Below are 27,472 nucleotides of genomic sequence, written 5' to 3'. Positions count from 1 at the left end.
GTAGCCTCTTCCATAGTGGGACCAGTCACTGGGGTGAAGGGCACCACCAGGTAGTGTCTTGGCAAAAGCTGCTTGAAGTGGTCCAAAACAGAGACAAGAAGCAATCAAATGATCCAGTGTCTGAACCTCTTCCCTATCCCCTGTCCCACTTCCATTTACCACTGTAGACATACACCACCACAGGATTTACGCCTTGGAAGGCTGCAAGGCTGTCCGCAACAAGCAGTTGGACTCCTCCACAGTTACCCCACAACCAGTTGGTTCCTGAGCTCAGGGGGACACAAACCTTCCCAGTTACTGAGGCAACACTGCTCAGTACTCTGTATTGACTTCTGGAAGCGCTCAGTGAAATTATCTGCATGAAGGCTTCAAACAAATGTGTCTATCTTCTCATGCAGGGAATGAATTCAGTGCTGTTCATTCCCCTGAACTGCTGAGGAATTAAAAGAAATTCAACAGGAAATCTGATAAACTGAGGGAGGATAAATCCATTGGTAGCCCAATATAGCAGTTGGTCACACAGCGATCTGAGTAGTTTTTGGCTCAGGAAGTCTGGACTCTGTGTAAATTTATCAATTTGGACTAGGTTGAATCCTGGAAGCTGGGAAAGAATGCCACAGGGAGGATTGCTCTGTACTCAAATGGCACTTAGGCTCAGATGAGAGACAAGTCATTATCTGAACAGATAAAATTTTCAGGACTTTTTTGGGAAGAGTCAATATGGTTTTATAAAAGTAAATCACACCTCATAAATCTCTTAGGGGCTTCAGAAGGCATCAACAAACAGGTATATAGCTAAGAACGGTTTTCCAAAGTCCTTCATCAAAGCCTCTTAAAGAAACCATGCTGTGATGGTTTAAGAGGTAAGGTTATGTGAACAAAGAGCTGATTAAAAGGCAGGAAACAGAAGGCAGAAATAAATAGCCACTTCTGATAGTGGAAGGAGGTTTGGCAGTGGAGTCATGCAGGGATTTGTACTCAAGCTTACGTTGCTCAGCATGGCTTAAACCTGGAAAAAGGGAGTGTGTTGAGGTTATTAAGCATCCAAGATAGTAAAGATGATGAACAACTGGGGAAGCTGCAGAAAAGTCTCACAATAGACACCAACTAGGCAATAAAAAGGCAGATGAAATTCAATGTAGCTAATTCTAAAATTAATTATTAAAAAAAATTGTATTTTTACATACATGATAGTAGGGTCTCAACTGAAATTTTATGCTTGAGAGTTGGACCTTGGAGCTACCTAAGTGTCTAAGAAAAGGGTAGCTCAGTGCTCAGCAGCAGCCAAAGCAGCAAGTTCCACTACTACGAGAGGAACAGAGAATAAAATGGAAAACACCTTCAAGCCACTCTGTATATCTACAGTGCAGCTACACCTCCAAAAACTATGCATGGTTATGCACCCTCTGGCTCAAAACGCACGCAGCACAACAGAAAATTATACAAAAGGGTAACAAGAACAAACGAAACTATGGAATGGTTTTCCTATGAAGAATGAATAACTGGATTAAGACTTCTCAGCTTGAACAGAGGGAAACACCAATGTGTTCCAATATTGTGATTTCTTCAATAGTTAACACACACACAGTTTTAATCTGTTTCCAAAGCCCTTTGTGAGGTGGGACTGTCTTACCAACACCTGGGTAGCTCCATTCTGTTGGGCAGATGGGACAGCCAGTGCCAATGCTCAGGCTGCTGAACCTGCAAATCTCTCCTGAAGGACCTCAGCACTCCCAGGATGTAAACCCAGATGATTTAGAGATGTTATGGACAGTTGTATAAACAGAGCTGTCACGGCTGGATACACGTTGGAAGGGTGGCAGATGGTGATGAGCATTGTGCTCTAAGCAACTGAGTGGCATGAATGCATGCATGTTTGTGAGGGAACACAGGATGAGAAAATCAAGAGCCCATGGGTCAGGAGAAGCTAATAAAAGTGATATTGTTGTGGGCATCTCCTAAAACCCACTCAATCAAGAAGGGAAGATAAACGGAACCTTCTTTGAACAACTGGAAAGTGACTCAGGACAGACAAGAAGAGTTCCTGTTTTCTGTAAATGGAAAAACCTGCCAATTGGAAAAACCTCTGTCTTCACTCACAAGATCTTCGCTCATGAGGTGTTTTGTTAGGTCTGCCACGTCTGTGTCTAGTAGCAAAATTTCAAGGACAAAATTAGTAATCACACTATAAGACTGAGTCAGGGATGCAGTAAGCTGGACATACACAAGTCCATGGGGCTGACAGTGCAAAAGAAACTGGCCAGTGTAATCACGAAACTGCCCTCTATCAGTTTTGAAGGGTTGTGGTGACTGGTGAAGTTCCAGATGGCTGAAAGAAAGAAAATGTCATAGCCCACTTCAAGAATGGCAAGAAGAATGATCTGGGGAACTACAGGCTGATCAGTCTATCCTCAGTTCCCTGGAAGTTTACCAAGAAATCTTCAGTCATTTCCACACTCAAGATGGACAGGACAATGATTTGGAAAAGCCATCATGTTGTACAAACAGTAAACAAAACTGATTGCCACCTTTGATGAGATCACTTCATTGATGGATGGACAAAGAACAGTGAATCTAACTTTCCTCGACTTTAGCAGGGTTTTCAACATAGTCTTCACGGTATCCTAGTCGCCAAATCAAGGAAACAGACTAGATGGGTGGACTACAACATGGGTGAATAACTGACTGGATTGTCAGACTTAAAGGGCATTGGACAACAGCTTAAATTCTAACTGGTAGCCAACTGCAAATGCATTCTTCTGAGGTCAACACTGTTTTTTTTCAGTTACAGTGCTGCTCAACATTTTCATCTGTGTCTTGCACAAGGGGATGAAATGCACCCTCAGCAAGTTACCGTATGACCCCCAGTTGGGGGCCAAGACTGATACACTGAAAGGCAGGGCTACCACTCACAGAGACCTTTACCAGCTGGAGAAAGGTACCAATGAGAATCACACCAAGTTCAATAAAAGCAAATACAAGCCCTGCACCTGGCATGGACTAACTTGGTATGACAGCACGAGCTAAAGGACCTACTAGGTAGGGAGCAACTCTGCAAAAAGAGATGTCGGGATCCCGGTGAACAGCAAGTTGAACATGATTAAGTGGGGCACCCTTGCAGTGATAAGGCCAACAGCATACTGGGTGGTATGAGCAAGGAAGTTGCCATCAAGTTGGCAGAAATTATTCTTCCAGCGTACGGAGCACTCCTCAAACCACATCCATAGGGCTGTGTACAGTTTTGGGCTCCTCAGTATAAGACAGACATTGACAAACTGGAGAGAGTTCACATGGTCAGGGAGCGACAGCATACGACGTGGAAGAAGAGGCTGAAAGAGACACTGCAGTCTTCCAGCACCTAATGGGGTATTATAGAGAAGACAGAATATCTCAGAGGTACAGAGTGAAACAAGAGGGAAAGATCACAGGTTTGAAGATTGCAAATTTTGACTGCAGACTAGGAAGTAATTCTTCACCATTACAGTGGTTAAGCACTGGCACACATTGCCCAGAGACACTGTGAAATTACTACTTTTGGATATTTTCAAACCTTACCAGACAAGGTTCTGAACAACTCGATTTAATTTCAAAACTTTGAGGCTTGAGCAGCTTTGTGCCTGCTTTCAGCAGGCACTTTGGACTAGAAAACCTCCAGAGGCCTCTTCCAACTCCCAGTGTTTCTACAACTCTATAAGTGACATACAAGTATATATAAATGTTAAACCATAAACCCATAAAAACTAAACAAAGCCAAACATACACAGCTTTGCATATACAATGTAATGTTAACACGCAGACATGTCCCATGGGGGAATAAAGAAATGTATAATAGATAACACCATACACTGATGCAAATAAGACAGAAGGACTATTATGAAGACCAACTTATATCAAACAAACCAAGATGGGATTTAAGCACGCAAGATTACCAATATGTGTCATAGCTCCTATTTTATCATTCAGCTTTACTGGAGAAAATTATTTAAAACAACTCAGTGAGAATCAAAAGACCCAGTCTGCAGAGGCAAAGCTGAGTCCAACATAAAAGTGTTTTTGCTATGTTTATTTTGTAATTATCCCACTGACACACACTGCCAAAAGCTGTAGAGCTTGTGGCACTGCAGTCATTTTTGAAGCCCAGTTAAAATACTGTGTGAGTTTGCAATACTTCATAAATGAACACGCAGAAGAATAAGTACAATTGACTTTTTATCTCTATTTTATTTCACAGAAGAAATGCATTCTGGGGTGAGGATAAAGTTCAGGGGAAGCCTGCAGTTCTTAAAGGACATTGTTCATAATTTAATCAAAACAATAAGTAAATGCCATGAAACATGTGCATATTCAACTAACTGAAGAGATGAGCCCCTTCTTAAACAATGGGAAGAGAATTAATGAAGCCTACCTCCAGTGAAACTCACTTCATAATCTGGCTTTTTTTTTTATAGACAAAATGTTTTCTGTACACTATCACCTCTGTTTTTCCTGACAGTAGGACACTCAGTTTTTTACAAAATTTGGTTACAAGTACCATCAATGTAAACAATTAAAACTTTCATTTTTAGTTAGGTATCAGTACACAGAACAGAAATACTTGGAGACAGAACCAGTGAGACAGCATAAATTCAGAGTCTGTGGGGACTCATTTGGTTTTCTTCCCATTAGGAATCTGCTGAAATCTGGAGCTGAGATGCTTGCAGAGCTGCTTATTAATACCACACATGAACCTCAGGACTGACTCTTGAACTATCCTGTACTTCTTTGTAGATCTCCAGTACTGGTGCTTCCTGCTGCATCAGGTGACGGCCCCCAGGTGTGCCTTCTTCTAGAGGCATGCCCTAGGTGGAAAGATGTTTCAAAGACTCCTCTTCACAAAAAACCCCACTTAGCTTTTGTCAGGAGTTTGGGTGTTGGCACGGTGCCAGGATCAGACAGCTACATCAGGTCAAATGAGTTTTTTATTTCATGTTCAGATCAAATCTTATCTGTATTATTAAAATATTGTGAAAAGGCTCTTTTTTTTCTTATTCCAAATAAGGAATACTAAAAGTTTTAACAGATTTGAATCAAATTTATCCTGTTGTTTGTCACATCTGGAAGTAGCTAGTGTTGATAAAATGTCTGTCCAATAAATATACAATGCTATTTCATATAATGAAGCATAAATTTAAACCTGTGGAGCCTGACTGTCCTAGGCATCACTGCTTGTATGGTGAATTACAGGCTGATGGAAAAAGTGGCTAGTCTGACTTCACAGTGTATTTTGGCAGGGTACAAACAATAACATGGAAGAGGACTTTAGATAAATTGGGCTCACCATGTTCCAGGGGGGGATTTGATCTAAAGGTCATGAAAGTCAGAGGAAAGACTTCATGGGCTCTGAAGGAGCACAGAAAAGGTAAACACATCCACACCATGACAAATCCTTCATTAGTGCTATTTTTGGTCCCAGAAAGAGAATAGTTTACCCCAAAATGCAGTAAGCTTACACAGTTTTAGAGGGTAGGAGAAGGCTGATAATCTTCTGTGCTCTTAGAGCTTGAATAGACTTCCCTGTTTATTCATTGTGTTTAGCACAAAAGCCAAAGTCTACCCCTGGTACATGCTACGATACTATCTCACAGATGGGAGACTTAGACTTCAGCTTGATGCCTTTTTCCCTGTGTGGAGAAAACAACCGCAAAAGGAAAAAGCCTTGAGGCATTCTGACTCTCGAGTATCCCTCTGGCCTCTTCTGGACTGGGGGTGCAGGTTAATTGGAATTCCTCTGCCTCCCCTATAAACATGTACTCAGTTTCCCCCAGGCTTCCTTCCAGAATTGTTTGGAAAAACTGCGCACTTCCTTAAATGAGCTAGGGAAGCTGTTCCATGTTTTGTAACTATTATTTAGAGTATGTGTGCTTTTCTGCCTTTTTTTTTTATTTTTTCCCCCCCTTTTTCTGCAAAGCAGCAATTCTTTTGATTAAAATTATCTAGTAATTTCTCAAAAAATGAGTTTTTATTCCATACACCACAATGCCATCATGGTAGGCCTTCAGCATCTACACCTGTACATAGGCTACATCCATCATTATACATACACATTTTTACATGCTTATTTTCTCAGTGGCTAGACCAGAGCTGCAATCAGGGATACTTTTCAGAACGTGCATGATGAAATCTGTTTATTTGACCTAAATCCTGGAGAAGGTACTTAGCTTTTTACTTACATTTTTTTTTTAAATACCAAATTAACCAGAGCAAAACAGGTTATCAAGAATGTGTATTTTAAAAACATCTTTTGAAAGCCAGTAAAATTTGACTTGTTTTCCCTTTGGAGAGAAGTATTTGAGAAGAAATGTGTTTTACCCGGAAAGAAGTATGCTTGCACTGGAAATACAAAGAATAAGTTTCTGCATTAATTATTTTTTAACAGAAAAATAACAATCCTTGAAAAAAAACCATGGCGCTGTCATATATTTGGGCCTACATAAAAATGCTGGGATATCTTTCAGTAAGCTGTGTATTGCCTGAGTTAGAAGTAGCAAACATGGTTTACTTGGGTTACCCCTGTCCACACAAGTGGTTCAGACAACAGCCCAGATAGCTCCCTTCCAACTGGGAATGAAGGGCTTTTTGGATGGGAGGGATTCAAAATGTTCTCTAATGTTTCCCTCTCGGCACTTGCTGCATCTGGCCTGTCAGAGATACAGTGGAGCTTCCTCTTCCCTGGGGAGGAGTGAAGCTTCTTCAAAAAAATTCTATAAATACATTGGCAGCAAAAGGAGGACTAATGAGAGTCTCTATCCTTTGCTGGATGCAGAGGGTAACAAAGTGTCAGGGGATGAGGAAAAGGCTGAGGTACTTAATGCCTTCTTTGCCTTAGTTTTTAATACCAAAACCAGTTTCCCCCAGGATATCCAGCTACCAGAGCTGGAAGTTAGAGACAGGGAGTAGAATGAAGCCCCTATAATCCAGGAGGAAAGGGTTCCAGTCAGACACCTATGTGCCTAGATAGGATGCACCCAAGAGTAATGAGGGAAGTGGCAAAAGAGCTTGCCAAACCACTTTCAATCATTTACCAGCAGTCCTGGTTAAATAAAGAAGTCCCAGCTGACTGTAAATTAGCAAATATAATGCCCATCTATAAGGGTTGGAAGGAAGATCTGGGAAACTACAGGCCTATCAGCCTGACCTTGGTACCAGGGAAGGTCATGGAGCAGATCATCCTGAGGGCCATCAAATGGCATGTACAGGACAACCAGGGTATCAGGCCCCCAGGATTTACAAAAAGTGGGTCCTGCTTGACCAACCTGATCACCTTCTATGACAAAGTGACCCACTTAGGAGGTGAGGGAAAGGTGGTGGATGTTGTCGATCTAGACTTCAGTAAAGCCTTTGACACCATCTCCCACAGCATTCGCCTGAAGTAACTGGCTGCACGTGGACAGGTGTACTCTTTGCTGGGTGAAAAACTGTCTGGATGGCCAAGGCCAGAGAGTGGTGGTGAATGGAACTAAATCCATTTGGTGGCTAGTGACTAGTGGTGTTACTCAGGACTCAGTATTGGGGTCAGTCCTTTTTCACATCTTCATTGATGATTTGGATGAGGGGATTGAGTGTATCCTCAGTCAGTTCACAGGAGACATAAAGTTGGGCAGGAGTGTTGATCTGCTGGAGGGTTGTAAGGCTCTACAGAGAGATCTTGACAGACTGGGTCAATGTGCTGAGGACAATGGTATGAGGCTCAATAACATGAACCAAGTGCTGGGTCCTGCACTTGGGTGACAACAACCCCAGGCAGAGCTACAGACTGGGGAAAGAGTGCCTTAAGAGCTGCTTAGTGGAAAGGGACTGGGGGGTGCTGATTCACAGCCAGTTGGATATGAGCCTGCAGTGTGCCCAAGTGGCGAAGAAGGCCAATGGCATCCTGGCCTTTGTCAGCAACAGTGTGGCCAGTATAGGACCAGGGCAGCAATTGTCCCACTTTACTCGGCACTGGTGAGACCACACCTCGAATCCAGTGTTCAGTTTTGGGCCCCTTACTATAGGAAAGACATTGAGGTGCTGGAGTGAGTCCAGAGAAGGGCAATGGAGGTGGGGTAGGGTCTGCAGCAAAATCTTATGAGGTACAACTGAGGGAACTGGGGCTGTTTAGCCTGAAGAAAAGAAGGCTCAGGGGAGACCTCACTGCTCTCTACAACTACCTGAAAGAAGGTTGTAGTGAGGTGGTGGTCGGTCTCTTCTGCCATGTCACAAGTGCAAGGAGGAGCAGAAATTAACCTCCCCCACCAGGGGAGTTTCAGATTAGATATTAGAAAAAAATTATTCGCTGAAAGAGTGGTTAGGCCTTGGAATAAGTTGTCCAGGGAGGTGGTGGAGTCAGTCTCTGGAAGTGTTCAAGAGGCAGCTGGATATGGCACATGGGAATATGTTTTAGGGGTGATTATGGTAGTGCTAGGTTGACACTTGGACTAGAAGTGGACAGTCTTGAAGGTCTCTTACAACCTTGATGATTCTGTGGTTCTCCCCCTCCTCACCACTGCCAGGTCTCAGAGGTTAGAAGGAATAGTGTGTCTCCTCACAGGAAATTTCTTGCCTGACTCTACTTGAGAGGTACTGCTGGGACCCGCTGTGCTTAGAGCTGCCTTTGGAACTTGTGAAAGTGAAATAAGACCCCTTTCTTCTCCCGTCTTTCTTGAGTTAAAGGAATTTCTCATAAAGTTAAAGCAGTTTGGTATCACAAATTAATCTTCATTTTCTGCCAAATTAAAATGGAATACTATATGCCTCTTCTGGCATTTCTTTCACCACCAAAGGGTCAGTCACAGAAAACATCCACCTTGCAGTGCTGTGGAAAAGCCTCTGTGCTGATCATCTCCTCCAGTACAAAGGTAAAGGCACAAGCTCAGACTGCTTTACTGTACCCAGTTTGGGAATACCCATCTCAGAGGGTTCTGAGTATTTTTTTCAAATATTTAACACGCTCTGCTGCATCACCTTCTCCTCAGCGAGGAACCTTCTGTATGCTCAAGGTGGACCCACTGCTGCCATTCACAAGTAGAACATGTTTGCCCTGGAAGGTATAAGATAGAGAAACCTCAGATGTAAAATTCTTCTTCATTAACTGGTGACGCTGGGCAAGCATGATTGTCCAGAGAACATGGAGCTGCTCTCAAGGACTGTTTGTGATGCTTGGTGGGAGATGCTGATGTGAAAGAGCTGGAAGACCATTCAGAAAGAGAACACAATGAATCATCAACTGACTCAAAAGTATTGCACATGGCTGAAACAGGCCTTCCACTGGTGGCCGCCTGTTTAGCCTTACTGACAGTTTGTTTCTGTAGGGGAAGAGAGTCTGCCAACTCACTGCAAAATCCATTAAGGGAAGAGTATGCAGAAACCACAGACAGGTCTGAAAAGGACAGCTTCATCCCTGTATCCACATCAGTCTCTTGGGCACCTTCCAAGTCATCAATGTTAAGCTTGGGACTGCATTTCCATGTTTTTAACCTGGTTGCAGTTGATCCAGCATTTAAAACATGAAATGGTTCACTGAAATGAAATGTCTCTGACGCTGAAGAGGAGTTCTCTGTGGGCAAGCAGAACAGAGACCTGCTTCGTTGAAATGACCATGAAATGCTGGAGGCACTGCTGGATCTGTGCGTGAAGTCTCCCCCATCACTGTGTCTCAAGTCCTCCTGGGAGAAACCAAGATAATGACCAAGGCCGTTCTTGGGATGTACCTTTTTTTGACCCATTTCTTGTGGTTGTTCAGAGATAGATAGGTGGCTCTGAGGAAGAAAGGCTGGCAGAGTGGTGAAGTGGGAATCTGTTGACAGAGATGGATACGGTTGCTTGTTCTGCTTTGCAGCCTTCCTACACCAACTGCGTGCTTGCTGCAGCCAGGAGAGGGAAAAAAGAAGATCACATTAATACAGAATTGGCAGTTTTACAACCATAAAGTCTCCGTTGCTGAGTTGTTACTGCAAATAATTACGAAGCAGACTTCAGTCAGTATGCTTGCAGCAAATGTTTCACTTCAGTAACGAAGAGAAACCACCCTGCCAAAATCCCAAATATTTACATAAGGAGCCTCAAAGACAACAAGAATAAACGGTAGAGAAGCCCTGCCTTGGGGGCTGAATTACACTAGCTTTAAATTCTGACTTCCTATTGACTTGTTCAGATTCATTCATATTCTCTCTTCCTACATTACTGCCTTAGTGGACAGCTGAAGAACAAAAATGAATAAATGGAAGATATATGTTACCAAAATGATAATTTCTCATTTCTTCCTTGCTGTGTTTTTTTTTTGTTTTCCCCTCTGAAACATCAGAAAGCCTTCAGCAAACAAGCTCATTCTTGGTCTTCCCAACAGAATTTACTACTTCTTTCAACTCTTTCACATTTTCTCTTTCACATCTGGTTAGCTGAGCAGTGCATCCTAGAACCCACTTGCTCTGTTATCTAGCTCATAGTGACATTATGCACAGACATATAATTTGCTTGTAGACACATAGACTGAAGACTGAAACTGATGGCTATGATCTGAATTTGGACCTGAATCTCAGTCCTATGGCAGGATTCAGTTGTCTGCCTGTCAGATACTCAAGCATTTGAACAGGGAAAGCAGCTGTGACAAAGGGGGAGCCAATATCCTTCTCAAGTGGCTGGATGCCAGGTGGCTTTCCTATGGGATTAGACACTGATGCGTGGGTAACTGCACTGTGTTCGACCAATCAGAAGGTTCTTCATCATCTCATTTATTTCAGTGAGGCTTTTAGAAGTTTGCCTTTCAAAAAGTTTAATTTAAATTCTTGTTACTGGAATTTCTCGCATAATAAAAAATGCTTGATCTCTCTCCCAAAAGGGACAGAAACTAATGGGGCAAAGTGCAAGATATATATTCTTGAAGATAAACAATAATCTCAGCTATGGGACTTGTCAGTTGGAAACAACAGAGGAGAAAGAAAGAACTGGGATTCCTGATCACTATGTGCTATTAAAGTGACAAGGCTGCGACAACATGATATGAGGCAGTTTGAAGTGAGTTAAAAAAGTCTTAACGCACTATGGACAACACTGCTAAGGCCTCATCCAGAATGCTGCACATGATTCAAATCATGCATATGTGAAAAAGAATAAATTTGAACTGATGAAAATGGAGCCACAGGAAAAAAAAAAGACGAACTATCTATTAAAAAACTGAACCACAAACTAATAAAAGGTTTCTAAGAACAACAGCAGGAAAAGAGTCTTATGGGGCAAGTAATGGATAAAGACAGAGCTTATTCATTTTAGCAAAGAGATTATACGACATGACAGAAAGGGTTGAGACCTGGCAACAAAGGAGGTCTTTTGTATCCCCTGTCTCTAAAAGAACTCCATACATCGTTGCTTTTAACATCTTGCTAGTGCACATCACATTGTCTTAGTGACCTATATCTGTCATAACCATCTTCTGTTTTTTATTGAAGTGATTTTAGAGGCAAAAAAGGATTTTCACATCTGCAAAAAATGTTTTGCTCATTCATAATCAGTTAGGTAGAGATTTATAGGACAGCCAAGCCACAGAATTTCACTTAGATGTTGTAGATTAATATATATACACATATATATCTGTAATGAAATATGTTAATTCATAACCTATTTCTGTGTAATACAGTAAACTGTTTTCCTTAGTGCCATAAAGAATTAAATGAATTAATGGAGAAATTAAGAAATTGAGTACATATGAGTCAAATAGAACGAGTCAATTGTCAATAAAACTTTAGTCAGAAATCACTTTAGACTTCTACACACATTATTTTATTTATGCAACACATAAACCAATTTGCTTAAAAAATACTCAGCAAGATGAAAGGCTTGTGCCCATGAAGAAAATACCAGCTCCTTCTTAAATGAAGACATTTTTTGGATAACCCAGAAATAAGAATATGACACGCTGGAAGTATACAACCAGATCACTCTTTTGATGGGTTTGTCTAAGAAAACACTTCTCATTATATTTTGTTTGCATTAACCAAAGGTACTATTTTTTTTTCTGCAGTAGCTCTGTTATCAGATATGTTACATGAACTCAACCATCACGCTTGGTGAATCAACAGAAGCACCTCCAGAACACTTCTACCTCTAAGAGAAACAATCATGGATTGCCCCACCATGGCTTGTTTTCACGCTATTCTTGTATTTTTGTAGACTTAGTTGATAATTTGGTAGATCAAGAATCCAGAGAAATCAAGGATTCAAGCAAGTCTCCTCTTCCTGTTTGTGAAAAGATAAGGATGGGACCACTGGTAACAACTCGGACGAAACTGTACCTGAAAACATATGGCTTTTGGGAACAGATCTGTACTTACACCGCAGAGAGTTCTGTGAGCAGTACAAAAGCCTTGCCTTTACCTTGCACAGACTATACCACCTGTCCACATGTATATATGTATATATATACATATATATGTATATATACACACGAATATATGTGTATATATATACACAGGCATCCTGGGTAGGGTTTAGTTGTCTACTTAATACAGCCAATGGAGTCTGGCGAGCAATTCAGCTTTCCCTGAAGAAATTCTTGTGTCTGTTTAGCTGAATTGCTTTCTACGTCCTTAGGCTGCACTGAGAACATACCCACCAACTACAGTAAGAACACAGACTGTAGCTGACACAAAAATACCTGAAAGTAAACATCAGTTTTAGGTGTCTGTGATTTGGAGCTGAACCAAATCCTGCAGAGATGACTCCCATGTGTTTATTCGGCTTTGGTGTATACAAGAGGCATTTTGCACACTAATAAAAATCTCATGTATTTAGATGATGGCAATAATTTCTTATTTATTGACATAACTTCTGACATCTGTTCCAAAGAAAAAGTAATTTAATTTGGTCCCTCAGGTCACCACTATGAAGAGATAGTTGGTCCAATTCAATTGTGTAACTGTACATATTTACTGTATCCTGGCTGGCTCACAAGCACACACACAGGCCACTCTGTAACAGGGATTTCAGTGACTGGGAATGCTGCCGGGCATGTGTAATTTATTAATACAGGGAAAATCTTAAGCATTTTGGGAATAAAGCACAGACATAAGAACAGCTGTTTTGAGCTCCTTCTATTATTTTGAAACCCTCTAGTTTAAATCAGATTGTGTTAGTTTGAGATTGTAGATATGCAACACAACGACTACAGGTGCAACCAAATTTTCAGGACTCAAAAGGATGCTCACCCAAGGCATCACCAAAGAGGATGTGAACCCAAGGGCAATACCAGAATAAATGGATGAGGTGAGATGAAACACTCCTGCTAAAACCCCTGCTCTCATGTAGGAACTTTCTATCCAAAATGCAGATAAAAAGTAAAAATTCAAAGGAAAAGGGAAATGCACTTCTAAGTGGAAGTACTTCGAAGGGGCAACCTGCCCCAAACAGCCAAATAACTTTAAGTATCTGGGCTAAAACTAACAACAATTTACTTTAGGTAAGATACTAGTTTTAGAGTTTTGTTATTTTAAACTTTTTTCCCCTAGCTCTTTTAATGTTCCTGTGGTCAGACAGAAGCATTTCATTTTATACAAGGTACTTGGTGTTAATCCTGATATTGAGTCACAGCTTCTGGTCAAGCCCAGTTGGCCTGGCAGGAGGTAACGGTGGATCAGAGAGGAGAAGAGGACAAGTACAGCCTGCCTTAGGATGGCTGCCTGCAGGGCAGGCCAAGTGACATCACTAACACAGCTTATTTCTGAACAGCTCTGTTTACAGGAGGAATTGCTTATCTCAATAATTTTTTTTAGATAAATTCAGATTTAGAAGACCTATTTTCCGATGCTGGTCTTCATTACATGGGCAGAAAAGGGAAATAATAGGGAGATATTATTTTAATACTTTCATCTTAAAGCAATATAACTGAAGACTTTCCTGGCTATGAGAATACCAGACTGCACAACTGTAGAACAGGTAGTGCGTCAGAAGCTCCATCTCATGAAATACTAGTGAATAAAGCTTACAGGCTAATCCTATATTGTAGAGAACTGGATTATGTGGACTAATAAGACTTTTCTATATCTACATTCTCTAACTTGTCAGAGATCACAGAGAGGATTCAATGATTTAGCCAGGATTAAAACTCAGGCAAAATTAGCTCCTAGTCCTGTGCCAAGCCCATCGACTGTGCTCCCTTGTGCCACCCTGGCATGGCACATGGAGTGTTGCATCCAGCCTTTGCATTATGTGATCGCTTCTCTTTAGTTTTTTGAGGAGGCTTCTCCCACCTCCTTAAGCTTGCCATTGGCTTTGGAAACAGTTGCATCTTCTTTAATTTTATGAATTTATTTTTTTCAAGTCCTCATCTTCAGCCTTCTCATGGCTTGCTCTCAGCATTGCCTGTTACCTCCCTGCAGCCTGGCAGAGCCCTGCCTGGTACAGCCATGCTGCCTGCAACAGGTACAAGCACCACAGAGATGCCAGAGAGGGAGTCAGTCATCTGAAAGGACAAAGAGATGATCCAAAATGACACTCTGATTTGAAATTCCAAATACAGGGACATAGGTTTGTCAGACCTTGCCACAGAGATGCGCAACAAACCCGGCCATTGACTGAACAGATTAGCTCTCTAACAGAACAGATTTTTTCATCTGGCGCTAATCTGGTGCTCATTTATAATCTCTGCACAAATCTTTGTGAAGCCTGGAGGGATTTAGAGTCTTTGTGTTTTACAATGGGCTGCAGAAGAATTTCACGATGAATATCTGGGAATGCTATAAACAACTTGTGGCAAAGCTTGCAGAAATGCACTTTTGCCTTGGGCTGCCTGGACCTAACAGAAAAAAATCCATGAGTGCTCTTGCAGTCTATTTTAAGTTATCTGCTTTTTAAGAAAGCAGATAGAGATCTCCTTAAGTATTATCTGTATTAAGAACTGCCAGCAAGGCTCTGCTGAGGTCAGGACGCAGCCAGCACAGTAATGACATCACCATTCAAGCCCAGATTTTGCCTGCCTTGCTCAACAGGAGTGCAACGGTGTTTGTTTAATTGTATTTAAACCAGTGGGATTGATCCAGGAAAAAAATCAACACAAGAAAAAATGGCAGAAGTTAGTCCTCAGTATCACCATAATACATCTTACTTGAAAGTAAGACTTGAAAAAATGTATTCAGAAGCACAAGATATCAAAAAGCAAAATGCACAAATTTGATTTAAAGTTGAATGTATTTCAGAAGTGGCTTAGAGTGTGTTTACAAAACTAGAAAAGGTGGGTGCTTTGTAATACAAAATATATTCACTCTCAAGAGTTTTTGCTGGGTGTATAGAGTCATAAGAGATCCTAGTATGCCATGAAACATAACTGCACTAACAAAAAAAATAAAGTACCTTAGGTTGAAGAAAAAAACAACTAAAAAATCTCCTCTTATTTGAATTACTGACTGATTCACTATGCCCCCCCCCAAAAACCCCAGTCATTAGTATTAAGGAGAACCAAACACCTGTGTCACAAAAAGGAAAGGAAAAATAGAGTTAAAGACTTTTAACAACAGGATACTAGTATTAAACTTACAGACTAATTAGATCAGCTTAAGGCACCTCCCTTGACTGAGTCAATTCTTGCTCCAAACACTGTCCTTTTCACTGGTTTCTAAACAAACTAAAAGTAATTTTTGTAAAGATGCCCTGGGCACATCCTTGCTTGTCATAACAGTCATAGAATGGTTTGGGTTGGACATACCTTAAAGATTGTCTAGTTCCAACCTCCCACACCATGGGCTGGGCCACCTTCCAGTAGACCTGGAAGCTCAAAGCCCCATCCCAACTGGCCTTGAACACTTCCAGGGTTGGGGCATCCACAACTTCTCTGGGCAACCTGCTCCAGTGGATGCTTTCCTTTCTTTCTTCCTCTTTGTGTTCAGTTTGGTTCTATCTGCACTATTAATTCAAGCAAGCTTGAAGCTCTTTTCTCACCTCCATTTCCCTTCCTGCAGACTAAACTGTTCTCTGCAAAATTGCCCTTTTTTTGCCTGTTTTTGTCTTTTTGCCTCCTCTGATTCTGGTTTAGATGCTCTTCTTTCTTTTTTCTACTTGTACTTAACTGTAGTGACTCCAGACTATAGTAATGAGTGTGTTTTCTTTATCTTCCAGAATCTGCTCTTGGTAATGCTTTGAGTAACAGGGATGACGTGATTTAACTGCATTTAAGACTACAGGCATATATTTTATCATCCAGCCTGACTTTTTGTTAACCATTTCACAAATCATTACGCCATTTCTTTACAAAACCTGCTGACACTGCAGGCAGACGAAAGCATTTCAGTTTTCAGGATACTAAATAGCTTATGCTTCCATCAGGGACATGGCAGAGGTGCCACAAGGCCCATATCTAAAACGGCAGCAGATTGACTAATGCTCTTAGAATATTTACATGTTTTATCAAGGTCATATGAATGCTGGATGACCATCGAGGCACCCAAACTGGAAACTAGGGGAAGGAGAAGGAATACTCCTTTTTGTTGGAGAGGAAAGGCAGAGCCAGCTGAGGTCTGGAAGGGTCTGGTTGGTCAGCTGAAGTAAATGCAACCATGACCACATTGATCTGAGTCCTAAATCTAAATGTAAAAATAAGTGGATTCCGAGCCTCCAAGATTTGCCTCTCCTTAGCAAAGATAAGCTTGAGGGGCAAACCATTCCTTATGCCGCAGAGGACAGTAAAATGTTTCTTTTAGTCTCAGTTGGGGCTGATCTGACTATTTTATTTCAGGTAGGACTACCACAGACTGGTAACAAACCATATATTTCTTTGATTTTTACTTGTCTTGGTTTTGGTCCTGAGGAGGATCAAGGAGGGCAGATTTCAGCAAGAAACTCGTTATTACATGGTGACTCAGATGCCTCAACATACATGTTTGGTACATGCTAGTATCTCCTAGGGTGCCTGTCTGGCATTCCAGGAAGGCACAGCCTTCCTGTAGGTCCTGAGTCTAATCTGTCCAGACATCTTTTCTTGGTGGCTCAGGTACCCTTTGGCACACAAAACAGCAGTAGGTCTTATGCTTAAGTGCTGAGCCACTGCCTAGATGAAATACTCATTTGGTGATGTCCACCTTCCTCCTGAATATGTCTGTATGTTCCACCTCACACAGAGCAGCTAAGAAATTCTGTCAAAATATTATTTTACTTTTCCAATCCTAACAAAATTTATTCTCATGATTTAAAGAAGCCATCTGTGCACTTTCTTCTCTCAGCTCACTACCCCTGCTTTTCAAACATGCATGGCCAAGCCAGTCCAATCTCTTATGAACCTTTCCTGCTTCCCATGTTGCACTGCCAGGAGTAACAAGTTGATTAGAACTTCAGCTGACTGTGTGTGGATTATGCCCACAGGCAGCCAGGAATCTGGACAAGACCTCCAAACCTGTATACTCAGTATACCAGTATATGGTAGATTCTTAGCTACACTATTTACATATTCTTCCCACTGCTCTGACAAAGCTCCTGAGAGCTCCTGTTTCTGGGCTTAGCATTGGTGAAGCAGTGTGGGTGTCTTCCCACAGGATGCAATCATGTTCTTAAGCCTTGCTCCTGCTACAGCCAACTGAAGCTTACCCTTTGCGCCTCAGCTGGTATATAGCTGCACCCTTGGAGCTAATTTGCCAATGTGGAAAAGCTACTGTGACAAAACAGTTCTGAAGGGCTTCCTTGCAAATGAAGGAATAGTTTCTGCGGCATTAAGCAGATTTATCTTACCCATGAATAACTTTGTTTTCTCTTGCACTGACTTTATCTAAGCTCCTTGATAATTGCATTTGCAAAATGGATTAAGAACATGGATCAATCTGGCTGGCAAGTATCCAAGTCCCTGTGAGGACACCAAGAAAAACACAGAGGTCACATCTTGGTAGCCTAATCATGGAGGTATATTCAAACTTGAAACTTTAAACATTGCCTGCAATTTAATAGGGATGCAAATCTATAATTTTTGGTATAATTGTAATTTTAATCCTTAAAGAGGTGCAGTATTCTGATTATTATGAAGTACCAACAGACATGCAGACTGAAAAATACTGGGAAGTCATTGTTTGAGTTCATATAACTGGAAAGAAGAGTTTTACCAATGCTGTGGCATGGATAATATAAATAATAGCAGCTCCCTGTGAAAAGTCAAAATGTAGGCCTGCCACTTTCAAAAGTAGATACTATAATTTCTTTGGATTTAGAATGAATTAAAAGAATACAAGAAGTCCATGGATCACAAAATCCAGTGTATCCTACAACCCATGCCCCATCATTTCCTTCTCCCTAACCAACCATCCTGCCTTGAATTAAGGTATTAACCTGCTGGCATCTGCTGTGTGGCTGTTATGTAGTTAGCCATCAATCTGAACACTGCCAACTAAAATCTATTTATTGACAATTTTTTTATTCCTGTGTCAGAACAACCATTTAGTGAAACAGCCTTTTCCTGTTCCTGCTGTTTACCTTCTTGTCTATTTTCCAAGCACAGTCAGAGCTCCCTTTAGACTTACTTTGGCTGGGCTCAGATGACCCTATTCTTCCAGTTTCTCTTTGTAAGACAGTCTTACCATTCCTCTGCACGGGGGGAGAGCCCTTCCTTGTACCTGTACCTTTCAGATGTCACCTTTCTGGAGTCCAGAGCTGAAGACAGGAGAGGCCTTTGGGACCCAATGCATGGGCACAAACACTTTGCACGTTTCTTAGGGGATAGTAACACCAGTACACACCAGAGACTGCACGCACTTTTCTTTCCATGGTCATGTTGCACTTGTGGCTTGTAGGTACCTGAGTACAAACAGGACATTTTCCCTTTGATTTAGTTGTAGAGCACCACTTCTAATTGTACAGACTAGCTTAAAACTTGTATACCAGGACATAGTTTTCAGGATTTCATAATTGCATAAGTTAGATCCAAAGTCTCTGTTTTCCTTCCACTTTGCATATATTAAACTTCTTTTGCTTCACCACACTTCAAATGTGATGAATTCCATCATCATCCTCACCAAAAATAGAAATGAAAATTAATTTCACTTGAAGGTCACACTTAGCAGGCTTTTGCTTTTTTGATACATATGGCTAAAATCTTATTTTGATTTTCTTTGCAGGTTTTACCTCAGTCTGCTGCTCAGCAAGTCTTGCTTTACCTCTGTACTGCCTGGCATCTGTTACTTCTGAAATTTGGTTTTAAATCAAAAGCCTTATTTAGAAGCCCTATTTTTTTTTTACCCTTCCCTTCAATTTACTTGAAACTGGTGCAAGATCCCATAAATTTAAGCCACATAGCAGAAACCTCCTGAGAAAGAACAGGGAAAAGGGGATATTTTTGAGTGTGGTTGCTGTGTATAATTTTCATGATGACTCTTGTCAGCTTCAGTTTACAAGTTATCTCAGACATGGATATGCCTACAGTACAATCAGTAACTCTGACAAATTGGTGACTGTCTTGCCAGATGGGCAAGGAGGCTGCCCTTCTCAGCCCTATATGTGTGTTTTTCAGCTCTGGCATGGGGTTTCTCTGAGGGTGGCATCTGCAAAGCAGCATTGAAAGGTTTCACTACCACTTGGGTCTGACTCACCAGAGCACAGATGCCCTGTATACCTGGATTTTCAATCCCAGGAGCTACGAATCCCGAGGCACTGTGCTACACAGAGTGTACACACTTCTCTGCATGCTGGGAGGTCTGTATGGTGGAAGGATGGCATCCCCAACACTTCTTCCACAGAAACAAGGCCAGACAACTGGACAAGCCACATGAATGAAATTCAGTCCAAAAAAATACCCTTTGAAATCTGAACAACTGTCTTTCAAAGGTGAGGGCCTGTGCTCCTCGATACAAATGTAAGTGGCAGTAAATACCTCTGCAGTGCAAGAATGCATATTAACCTGGCTCTGGATTGCCAGATACACCCTCTGCAGGGCAGGCAGCTATTAAAAGCTTGGTACTTGTTATCTTTTTATCTCCCTTGGATGCGGTGTAGTGAAGAAGAGCATGTTGATACATTGCCCAGATATGGTGCCTATAGATGTCCTAACAAATAAACTCTCTTTCAGGATTCAGTTACAAGCACTTGAGATTAGTTCAAAAGGAGAGTCTGTGGGAATGTCTCTCTTAGGCTGCTCTTCAGGGTGCATTTCTTTTCCTTCATCACCTCTCTCTTCATCCTGATAATCACTGTGCAAAAGAGAGATGCAGTATGTCACCCAGTGGTGCTAGAATAAAATGAGTACCATCAGGAATTCTGCTTGTCTTCCATAAAAATCTCATAACTGAGGGCTATTTTAGAACTCCCTATCAGTTCTGTGCCCATATTTCTTATAAAACAAAACTCAACAGCCATCATTTCTTCAGTCAGGCTCATAATTCCTTCTCTCTGTACTTTTTAAATAGCTACCTCACATCACTCTTAGCATAAACTGAGGTTAACTGATATCTGGATAACATCAGTCACTCTTTTCTGATTAGTTACACACACAGCAAGGGGTTTCAGATTCTTTGTTTAGCAGTACTGTCCTGGCTCTTTCTCCTAGAAAAAAAAAAAAAGGCTATTTTTCTGTCTTTTCAGGTTAAGCTTTCCTGCACAAAACCAAGAAACGTGCTTCTGTTTCCCTTTGTACTTAACTTACCTGCAAAAGGATCCTATTTCCATCATGGTCTTCTGTCTGCCATCTGCCTTCACTGATGGGGCTGCATGGGTTGGGCAAGAGAGGCACAAGCTGCCCCACATCTTTTACTCTGAACTCCAGCACTGCTGACTCTGTCGTCATTGGCACCTGGCCCTTTGGAAGTTTCTTTAAAGAAAACTGAATGTCTATTTCCATGTTAGAATAGACAGGAAAAACACAAAAGTCTGCTTTTTTCTGACATACAGGTCTTTTCAATATTAACTCATACAATTTCAAAATGTCCCCAAAGTTTTCATTCCTGCAGTATATGGTGAAACGGATCATTTCTTTCCCGTAGTGCACTGGGCGAATGGCCCACAGAGGAGTCTCTGGAGCCAAAGTGTAAAAGTCTTGGCTGCAAGGCATGTAAGGGAGGAATTTCCCATGCATTAGCTCTGTGTGGTGGTAATGCCAAGGTGGCCGCTGAAAGGTTTCATGGAGCTGCAAGATTGGTTCTTCTCCATACTCCTCCTGCAGAAACAGAATGATGGCAAGGGCTGGCTGAGAAACACCAGCCTTAACTGGCTTCCTGCGCTTCTTGGGCACTCGTCTTTCTGAGACTCGGAACAGCTGGAGGTCTGGATGAATCCAGGCTAGAAGCTTATCGATGGCTTGCTGAAGAGTCTTGGATTCACCTGGGTCTGTGATAATATGTAGACTAACAAGGAATGGGTCTTGTATGCCTTCTACAGAAAGTTCACCTGAAATATTTAAAAAAAAAATCCTTTAATTTTGTGATTTGTAACCAAGTTGACAACATTTAGGTGATCCTTAAAGAAGACACTGTCCGCTCAGTCACAGTGGGCTTTTTTTTTTCTCTCTCAAGCTCTCCTGTATTAAACAAAAAAAAAATGTACAGAGATACAGCAACCAAGAAGACAATCAGAAGGCAGAGAAATTTCATCATGCATACCATAAGAGTTACTGTTTCTACTGAAGTAGCATCCAGAAGACATTACTCAATGTGTATTCATGTGTTAGAAAAGAGCTGCTCCATATAGCTGAGAGGTAGGAAAGACAAAAATACTGATGTAGAGTGGGGGTGAAAGGGATATTAGTGATGTGCAGAATGATCATGGTGGACAATGTTCATTCCACCTTGTTTTAATTTGTGCCAACTGGCTTCGGCCATGGAAATCACACCATTGAACTCCACTCTATTACCCTGACGTTGGAGTTTTCTTAACACTCAGTTAAGAATGTTTTGTGTCCTGGAGGAAATTGTTCTAATAAGTAAGGCGAAGTTTGTAGGGAGAGGTAATATCTTTTATTACACCAACTGATACAGTTGTGGGGAAAAAAAAAACACCAGAGAAGCCTTCAGGCACATAAGTCTTTCTTCAGGAAAATATATTACTTGTCCCAACAAATCTTCCACTGTTTATATCTTCAGACTATCAAGACTATAATACTACTGCTTCAAGGTTTTTGTAAGATTAGGGAAGACTCATAAAAGCAGGAAGCACAAAAAAATTACACTTACTCGGGGGAAGAAAGAAACCTCTAGTTAGCCTTGGCAATGTTCACAGGGGCTCTATCTGTTGTTTGTCCCTGAAACCTCTTTGATAGCTCAGAAGCGGAGCAATGTGTGGTTGGAGGGCTGAGTAGAAATTGTTACTTCTGTTCTGCTGGAGTTGCATGCCAATAAAGATGCATGTGCATGGTGATCCAAGACAGTTTAATAAATTAGCCATGTAACCCTGATATTTTTGCTGAAACGGTTCCCCTTGTGTGGTGTTCTGAAACCACCTCCATGTTTGAGACCCTGAGCCTAGGCACAAAGCCCAAATGTGTGAAATCTCAGAAAGACTTCCCAAGCTTTTAATTGTGCAGACCACATTTAACAGGGGGATTGTCCTATTAGCAATCAATACAAACCTCTCCCTCCTCCTTCCTGGCATCAGAATAACATTCTTGTGATACTTCACCAATTGCTTTAATGGAAAAGCAGTTTTTATACGAGTAGTGTATTTTAGTTGTCTTTCAATACAAAATAGCTGTAAGACCCAGAGGAAATCTAGATGCAACTCATAGCTGTCCAGACAGAGATGGCTGGTAAACATATCATCAACCTCAATTTGAAGCTGCAGAAAGATATGGTATGCACAGCAAATAGCAAGCATGCATCTTGCCTAAGGGAGACAGAGAAAAATCAAATAAGTAATCAAAAATGCAATTACAGAAGAGTTCTTGTATCTCCGTGTGAAATGGGTGATGTGGAGTGACTTTGTCAGATAGCTAATGGAAAAAAAAATTGAAGCAAAAAGAAAAACTGTGTCAGTATGTGGCTAGAGGTTTTGCTGTGGCAATCGTTACTGGTAGGTAATTCTTTGAGATATCCCCATGTGGGGTAGTCACAGTGTGGGAGAAAAACAAAGGGGTGTGTGGGGGGAGGTCCTCTCATGGTCCTTTTACATGGGGCAGCAGGACAGGAAGGAAAACAAATTGCAGAGGACAGTGATCTAATAAAACCAGAAAGAAAGTAGTCACCATAGCTACGCAGTCATTCATTCTCTAAGATTGGAATAGAAGATGTTCAGCTCTTTTCTCCCTCTGATTCCTTTGTTACACAAATGCTATCAAAGCCTGCAACAAGTGACAGGCTTGATATTTATGCATATAAATGACTGGAGCTCTGAAAGAAGGCTGGGCATAACAATGTGAAGCAGAGAGCCATCGTTGCTGACGCTTTCTTGCTCTGCATTGAAAAAAAGTCCCTGAGCATGGCTTTTCTGTCCTCCTGTTGCTCAGCATGGTGCATGGACACTGAATGGCTAAAGCACTTTTCACAAGTAGAGCCTTGTGGGAGCCAGTGCCAGCATTAGTATTCTGCAGCCATCACTGCCTGTACCCATCGGCACCAGATGCTCACAGAACCAGCCTCAGAGGCACAGCACAAAGCCATCATTAGGAGCTGGGGTTGTACACAGAGCAGGGCAAATCATCTTTTTTTTTGAGCTAGAAGCAGCTCAGTTGAAGGGGGAAAAGTGTAACAGATCAGTAGAGAAAGAGCTTCAGTTCTATTTTATGTTATGCTTTTCCTGTAACGCTTTTACACCTTTCATTATGTGGTTTCTGTGCTTCTAAAATGGCAGCCCTTTCTATTTGGGTAAGAAAAAGAGAAACTTAAGAAAAGCAGAAATATGAGGCAAGAGGAAACTTTCCCTGAACTGACATTAATTTGCAAATTGTTTCTATGTTACTAACAAGTCTTTTACTCCATCTGACAAAGAAGGAGGGGAAACAACACCGTTTCTCATGACACAGTTCAATTTGCCCCCGGCAAATTGTTACAGAAGCAAATGAAAGCTCTGCATATGTATTAGCCTTCCTGTGTTACTAGTTAATCCCACAGAAAATATCAAAATGCTGAGGCATCTATTTGAAAATAAGCTTCACAGTTCTCATAGCTGTTACTTTTTCCCCCTTTCTATGACAGAAGGGGATTGGTTCTTTTTGAGTTGGCAAGCACTAACTTTGCTAAGAAGTAATTACTACCAGGATTGAGAGAGTCTTTTACAATTCTAAACTTTTTACTCTTCTGTTAGGTATTATTAACCACCTGTGAGAGGTTAAAGCATCAGCCCAAATGCTGTGGGGTTGTCAGACCTGATATTTTACGACTGAGCTTTGTATGGGTCCTTCTCTATATATTATTTTTATTTTGTTGCTGATGTGATATTGCTGAGCAGAAATAAAAGAAAGTCTTGCAAAGCACGAAGGGCAGTCTTGCCCTGTGGTTCTTCCTTCCCTCCTCTTCCTGCCCAGAAACCACCATCTTTTCATCAAAAAGACAATATGACAGGAAGCAGTGGGTCCTGTCAAGTCTGTCTGTGCCAGCTATCTCATTTCGGTTTGACTTCTCTGAAGTTGAAGCTGCCTTGGCTAGAGAACAGACAGGACAGGTTGCCTACATCCCCTGCTGTGTGTATGGAGAGAGGCAGCCACCTCTGAAAAACCTGTGGAGGATGATCTTGCCTTCCTCATTCCTTTCCTCTCCCCTCACTCTGAAGGGAACAGTAGTGCCTGCAGAGGCCAACCTTCTCGGCATCCAGAGCTGCTCAGCCCTTCCTTGGCCAGAGGTGCCCAGCTGGATGGCTATGACAAGGGCTGGTGAAAGGGTATAGAGAACAGGTCTTAGGAGCAGCAGCTGAGGGAGGGCTGAGGGCCTGTTTAGCCTGGGGAAAAGGAGGCTCAGGGAGGACCTTATTGCTCTCTACAACTGCCTGAAACGAGGTTGTAGTGAGGTGGGGATTGGTCTCTTCTCCCAAGTAACAAGCAATAAGACAAGAGGAAATGGCTTCAAGTTGCACCAGTGGAGGGTTAGATTGGATAATAGGAACGATTTCTGCACCAAAAGCATTATCAAGCATTGGAACAGGTTGCCAAAGGAAGTGGTAGAGTCACCATCTCTGGAGGTATTTAAAAGATGTGTAGATGTGGCCTTTAGGGACGTGGTTTAGTGCAGACTTGGCAGTGCTTGGTTAACAGTCAAATTTGATATTCTTAGAGGTCTTTTCCAACCTAAATTATTATATGATTCTATGATCTGGTGACACAAATGCCCATGGGTGAAGTGGGAACGAATGGGTTAAGTCCTCTGCTCCCTTAGGGTGGTGGTTGAGGAGGCAGCCACCATCCCTGAGAGATGCCAAGACAATTCAGGTATCTGGTAACATCATTTTTACAGCAGCTGGCCAGGAAGGCAGGGCTCCTGGCCCAAAGCAGGCTCAAGTGGGTGCAACATCAAGTCAGCAACCCCAGCAGCTGGGAAGCATCTAGACTCATCTGCAAACATGGGGAACTGGAGCTAACACTCCTTCTTCCTGGAGTATGTATGCATTTAACATTAAACAACACAAGAGGCAAAATGTCCCTAGAGTTTTCTTCCATGCCATCTGCATAATCCTAGATTAGAGAATTCTCCCTCTTTCATTTGTTTTTTGGCCCTGGCTCTCTTGCATAGCTTGCTCCAGCAAAACTATAGCCATGACCTGGCAGTCTGGTCCCTCTTTTACACTGTGAGAGACCCAGGTTGCATTCCCTCTTGACCAAAAACCAGTCCTGTCCTTCTCCGGGCAGTGTTCCAACCTCTTTTTTATTGCAGGAGAAGTCACCATCAGCAGTCTAAATGAGATCTGATTTTCCAGGCTTCTCCAGTGGACTAAACTCAGCCTGTAGAGAAGTTTAGGAAGGATTTAAGTATCTGTCTCTCTGAAATATCTCTCCTTTTGGTGAAACAAGGTATGAACCTAAAGACCTCTCTGTCTCACCAGGAGGTATTTAATGAGGACTTACCTACAGGGTTAGGCAAACTTGGAAAGTATGTGAGCTAGGACTGAATTTGTAACAAAGAAAGATTGTCCAGGCAGACTGGTTCCTGGCCCCAGTTTGTGCATGGGAAAAAGCATTTCCAAACTTTGGCAGATATTTTCAATATTCTAGTCACCCACATTTTCAATCTTTTATTCAGGAAACACAGAGGAAATACCCAACCTAAATATACTTGACCTTTTTTTTTTTTTTTTTTTGTGCTGACCTGCATTATTGCATTGAGAACCTGAACACTGGAATGCTAACTTCCATTTTTCCACTGCAGCATGCTGCTTCATGGGAACCAACATCTGAACATATCTTACACTGTACAGATCAGATTCATTTATCGCTACATCAAGCAGTAAGATTTCAAATTTCATTTGACTAAATTGCATGATGCAGTACCAGAGATGTAAATCGGGCAATGGGAGAGGGTAAGAGCAAATGTGCCAAGATTCTGGACTGCAAGTCCCGTCAAGCAGTACTTCATTATCAAGATGTAACTGCTATCAGGAAGTAATGAAATAATTCAGAATTGAACGTTGCAGATCAGCATATTTTTTTTCATTGTTAATCAATCAAAATATTTCATCTGTGGGAATGTAAAATAGCCCCAAACACTGTATAAATAATGTCAGAAAAAAAGCACTATAATACTTCCAATTGAAATTTCCCAGGATTTCTGTTGCACAGAAAATGTCCATATTTCCTTATTTCAATCACATTCCAAAACACAAAGAAATGTCAAAGTGGTAGAATTTCTCAGTGAACAGAATCTTCAAACTTTATTTGAGTCCAAGGCAAGACTGACCATTTTTGGTGAACTAATCGAAAGGCTCATGGGTGGACACAAAGGCGGAGGTTATTTTCATAAACAAGGAGCATCACTTTATGGGCAGCTGCAACAGAAGCAGTACTGGACACCTCTGGCACCAGAACCCACTGTTAGGTCATGCTTAGATGAATTATGCAGCATCAATAATCTTTTGAACAAGCAGGATGTGACAGATTCACCAGCTCTTCCATTCTCCTTCCCTGCTGTTTAATGGCATCTGACAAATGCAGGGCTGCTGGACAATGTGCTTCTCAGCATGCCCTGCTTTGCACACCACCTCAAACTCATGAAGGATGTTCAGAAGCAAGAAGAAAGAGGATATTCTGCACAGCAAAGAGCCAAGAGGAGGAATCTCTTTCACACTCCCTTCAGAGCAGCATTTTCCTGAGGAGCTGCAGTTGAGCGTTCTACGCTGGTGTCAGGATGGTCACTCCTCCATCTGTACTAAGGTAGTATAGACAGTGCATAACAGCCCAGCATACAAACAAGCATAGCAAAATGGTCAATCTGCTCCTCCAGTTGCTGTACTACAACAACAACAACAACAACAACATTGCAAAAATAAAGCTCAAAAATTAAGCCCATTATCTGTCTGATGGAGATAAAAAGCCTTCTCCGGTACATTAATATGAATAGTCTTAAGAGGCATCATTGCCCTTAGTGTACATCAT

General features: G+C 41.6%; 1 protein-coding gene across 6 annotated transcripts in view; it reads right to left on the bottom strand.

The window, feature by feature from the left end:
* Positions 1–4,212: 4,212 nt before the first annotated feature.
* Positions 4,213–27,472, bottom strand: part of FAM124A (family with sequence similarity 124 member A) — a 44,102-nt gene continuing 20,842 nt past the window's right edge. The window contains exons 3-5 of one of the 6 annotated variants that reach the window (XM_017815146.1): positions 20,612–21,351; positions 9,726–9,878; positions 4,213–4,838 (exon numbers count right to left, since the gene is read on the bottom strand). In XM_017815146.1, coding sequence (XP_017670635.1) covers positions 4,710–4,838; positions 9,726–9,878; positions 20,612–21,351 — 1,022 coding nt within the window. In that variant the 3' untranslated portion in view covers positions 4,213–4,709. Of the gene's footprint in view, positions 4,839–5,891; positions 9,879–20,611; positions 21,352–27,472 lie in introns of those variants that run through there. The other 5 variants (XR_001874840.1, XR_001874839.1, XM_017815145.1 and 2 more) reach the window with 5 other exon arrangements.

Source organism: Lepidothrix coronata, unplaced genomic scaffold (genome assembly GCF_001604755.1).
Source record: "Lepidothrix coronata isolate B3197 unplaced genomic scaffold, Lepidothrix_coronata-1.0 Scaffold48, whole genome shotgun sequence".
Taxonomy (NCBI): domain Eukaryota; kingdom Metazoa; phylum Chordata; class Aves; order Passeriformes; family Pipridae; genus Lepidothrix; species Lepidothrix coronata.
The sequence above is the reverse complement of the archived record's forward strand: the minus strand, read 5'-3'. Positions and strand labels throughout refer to the sequence as shown.